At 56.6% G+C, this 3796-nt stretch overlaps 1 protein-coding gene across 1 annotated transcript in view; it reads left to right on the forward strand.

Annotated features, from left to right (window-relative positions):
* ATP5F1D (ATP synthase F1 subunit delta) overlaps positions 1-3092 on the forward strand; it is a 6984-nt gene extending 3892 nt beyond the window's left edge. Inside the window, exons 2-5 of the mRNA XM_085311437.1 lie at positions 513-699; positions 1346-1434; positions 1968-2095; positions 2962-3092. Coding sequence (XP_085167563.1) covers positions 513-699; positions 1346-1434; positions 1968-2090 — 399 coding nt within the window. The 3' untranslated portion in view covers positions 2091-2095; positions 2962-3092. The remainder of the gene's footprint in view (positions 1-512; positions 700-1345; positions 1435-1967; positions 2096-2961) is intronic.
* Positions 3093-3796: the final 704 nt, after the last annotated feature.

The following is a 3796-nucleotide window of genomic DNA, read 5'->3' on the forward strand; positions in this document are numbered from 1 at the left end:
CGTGGGGCCGCGGGGCCGCGCGGCCGTGGGGCAGGACGCGTGCTGCGCCGGCAGAGCTGGGCGGGATGCCTGCAGGGAGGCCGCATCGCCGGCTCCTGTCAGAGCGGCGGCAGTCCGCGTCAAGGTCTCCCTACGCTCTTCTCGGGCTGCTCTWAGCTGCACCCTTTGCCTCTCGCCCACTCTTGACTTTGCGTCTCTGCCCGCTGCCTCYCTGCTGCTACCACCACACCTCGCCGAAGGCCTGGAACGCTTTTCCAGTCCCTTTGCCAGTCCTCCTCCTCCAGAGCCCGGATCCCGCCCTGTGGAAGGTTCAGACTGTACTGGTCACACCTTGCTGTGTGCTAAACCCGTCACCCTGTGGCCTGCCAGCTGCTCAAAGCAGGGATCTTACTCAGCCCCTCGCACCCTCTGGGGTGGGAGCGGGCTGTGCGCCACATTGCTCAGCCCTCAAGAGTTACAGGAGTGACCTTCATTCTTTCCCTTGTTGCCAGCCCCTCTGTTCACGGTAACAGATTGTTTCCATCTGTTCTGCCCTCCCCAACCAGGTGTTTTACAACGGAGCCAACGTGAAGCAGGTAGATGTGCCCACGCTGACTGGCTCCTTCGGTATCCTGGCCTCTCACGTCCCCACCCTGCAGGTCCTCAAACCTGGAGTCGTGACAGTCTATGCTGAGGATGGCACGGCCACCAAATACTTTGGTAAGCAAAGCAGGCGGAGCCGTGGAAGGAGGAAAGTGTGCGTAGGGGGATTGTTCTCAGGGCTTTCAGAAGGGAGACTGCCAATCAAGGTGTGCCCTGCTGGAGTTCCAGGAATGTCTGCTTTCTCAGCCTTCTAGTGGCTGCTGGAGGCCAGGGTGCTGGGGAGTTGCTCTGGAATATGGTGGCTCAGCATATGAGGACCTGGGGATCAAGTTTCTTCAGTCCTGCTCAGAGGCTGCTGCTGAGTGTCTGCGAGTTTCCTCCGCTTTAGGTAAAGCGAGACTAACAGTGCCACGGCGCTCGTGAGGGATATATGTGACTTGGTAAATGTTATGGGAGGACGTTGAGGGTTTGCTTTGGCCAATGGATCTTGTAGCTTCCCAGAATCTAGATAGCAGTGGTCRGCCTGAGATGTGCAGAGCAGCCTCTTGGTGGAGGTGGCCGTGGGAGCTGACTACGGTCCTTCCTTTGCACTCATTTGCACAGGGAAGCAGGAAAATGGATCAGTCCATTGGTACCAGGGACAGGAGGGCATCTGCTACTGCCTTGCCAGAGCTGTCCTGTCCTGTGTGTTGGCCCCCAAACGAGGGGTATCCAGCAGCAGGGGCACGCCATCAGACTTAGTCCTATTCTTGTGCCTTTGYAGTGAGCAGTGGCTCTGTCACAGTCCACGCAGACTCTACCGTGCAGGTGCTGGCAGAGGAGGCGGTGACGATGGACATGCTGGATCTGGCTGTGAGTACCYCCGTCCCTGTGGGCTGGGCTGCGCCTGGCTTTTCTTGGGCGGGCRCAGGCAGCCGGGCTCCTCATGGAGGGGAATTTGTTCCCCGCTTTTTTTACGCGAGGTGGTTGTCTCAGGAGCTTCCTGTGGCTGCGGAAAGCATGCCAAGACCAAGGGCTGTGTCTTCACCCTGAGCTTCTCTTCGCCCACTGATCAGGATCAAAGGCTCAGAGCTCCTTTTCAGGCTGTGGGGAAAAGAAACTGTGGAGTTGTTAACCCTTCTCTAGGCCACATCTGAGCTCTTGCACAGATGCTGATCTTGTCCCTCCCCAACTCCTTAGTCTTGGGACCCACTTTTCTGCAACAGGGCCTGTTGATAAGGTGTCTGTTGCTTGTAAGCAGCCTCTGCAGCCCTGTGTGGGGCCTTGTGCGCAGGGCTAACTGCTGCGGTGAAGGGAGGGGTGGGAGGGGAGTGACTCAAGGGCTGTAAGACATGTCACCCTTTGGTGGTCTCTCAGTGACGCATTCTTTGTGCTCTCACGTTCAGACTGCAAAATCAAACCTGGAGAAAGCTGTTTCAGAGATGGCTGCAGCATCTGATGAAGCAGCTAAAGCAGAAGCGCAGATTAAAGTAGAAGCTAATGAAGCTCTCGTAAAAGCCCTGGAGTAATTAGGGTACGTGTCTCCTGTATACAGCTTGGCCGAGATTTCCAGATCTGTTCTGGAGCTGAGTCCCTACTCTCTGCTGCTTGCAGGGAGCTTCCTCCCAGAGTAGTTGGGCCACCCCGGGGCTGGGCTAAAGGTTTGCGCTGGGGTGTTAGGGAATGGGGACAGTGGGGTGGTCCCCTCTGTGTTGGGGGGGACCCTGCCCGGAGCCGCCCTAGAGCCACTAGATGGCAGCAGGGGCCGGCGCTGCRCCCCGCTGCCGCACCGCCACGGGTGCCTCCGGGTTGGTAGCCTGATGTCRGGACGCGGCTGTGAACGCGCAGCCTCTAGTGGGGCAAGAGACCTGCGGGCCTCGCTGCTGCATCCAGGTCCCCGTTGGGACAGGCACTCTGGGACTGGCCACGCCGGGGGAAGGCTGAATGCCTGGGGCGTGTGTGTGTGGCCTCTGTTCCACGTATACTCCCTTCTATGGAAAACAAACAGCTTCTGTCTCTGGGGAGGGACGGAAAGGCAGCTTACCTCATGGCCCATTTTCCCTCTGCCCAGCTAAGACTGTGCCTCATCGCTTTTTTTTCCCACRTGCTGGCAGTTGGGAGGTTTGCGGCAGTCAGCGTGTGCTGTGCCTGACAGGTGAGTCACTGGAAGCTTCGCAGATGGCCTCTCCCTGGAGCAGGTACAGCAGGGCAGCGGCTCCCCCGTTATCTCCCTGATCTCTGGTCCCTTTGCTCTTTGGCCCGTGTAGGTCAGGTCTGAGAGAACCAGTGGCTCTTGTTTACTCGCTAAGCGGCAGTTTAACAACCAGCCCTCAGATCAGTATCCGCTGTTCTTCCTCGCCCACTGTGCCTTAAAACCGACTCCACTTCTGTGTGTTGCAGGAATCCCACTGTCAATGTAAAGAAACCCCAGACTGTCCTACTTGTCCTGGCTTCCCCCGTTTGTACAGATGGTGCGGGACAAATGGAGGCGGAGAAAATGCTCTGATCAATTAAAAGGAAATTCAATCCTGTCTTGTAGCGTGTGACCTTCTTCTGAGGCAACAAATTGCAGCTTGTGCCATGCTGGTGGTTAGCTGCCCGGGGGCAGGTTCCTGCCCCCACATTGGGGTCTGGCAGGGTGCAGTTGCTCTGAGGGGGCTGTGTAACTCTGTCACTGATCTGTGATTCCACTGGGAATTCCCAAGGGAGATGCAACCAAGGCTTATCAAACAGATTTTATAACCCTCTCCTGTTGCTATCAGCCACCTCCACCACAAATAATCCACCTGAACAGCAGGATTACTGCAGCACRGGAGGAGGTGCCAATGGGGCAGTGCAGGTCCATAGCAAAGGCTTCCTGTTCTGACTCTTCTGGAGAGCTTCCCCAACCCCATTTATCACAAGTTTTTGCTTAGCCTTGTGGCTCCTTTGCTGCAGGAATCCRTATTAGCTCTGCTCTTTCTTTGTGGTACTTCCTGAAGCTGGACAACAGCTGCCCAGGGTTTGACCCATTTCCCTGCTGCTGTGAGCTATTACTGTATTTTCACTGCACGCATGGCATGCAGAGCAGGGAGAAATCTTCCCCTGCTCCTTGGAAATAACTTGATGTAGCAAGGGAAGGAGACCCCTTACTCGGTGGGTGTCTTTCSTGAATTGGTGTGTTTTGGGGATGGTTGGTGCTTTTGTTCTGTTTAGGTTGCTGGTTCCTTGCCCCCAGCATTAGCAGGGGCTTGCT

Source organism: Rhea americana, unplaced genomic scaffold (genome assembly GCF_003343005.1).
Source record: "Rhea americana isolate MKP2758 unplaced genomic scaffold, rheAme1 scaffold_341, whole genome shotgun sequence".
NCBI lineage: Eukaryota > Metazoa > Chordata > Aves > Rheiformes > Rheidae > Rhea > Rhea americana.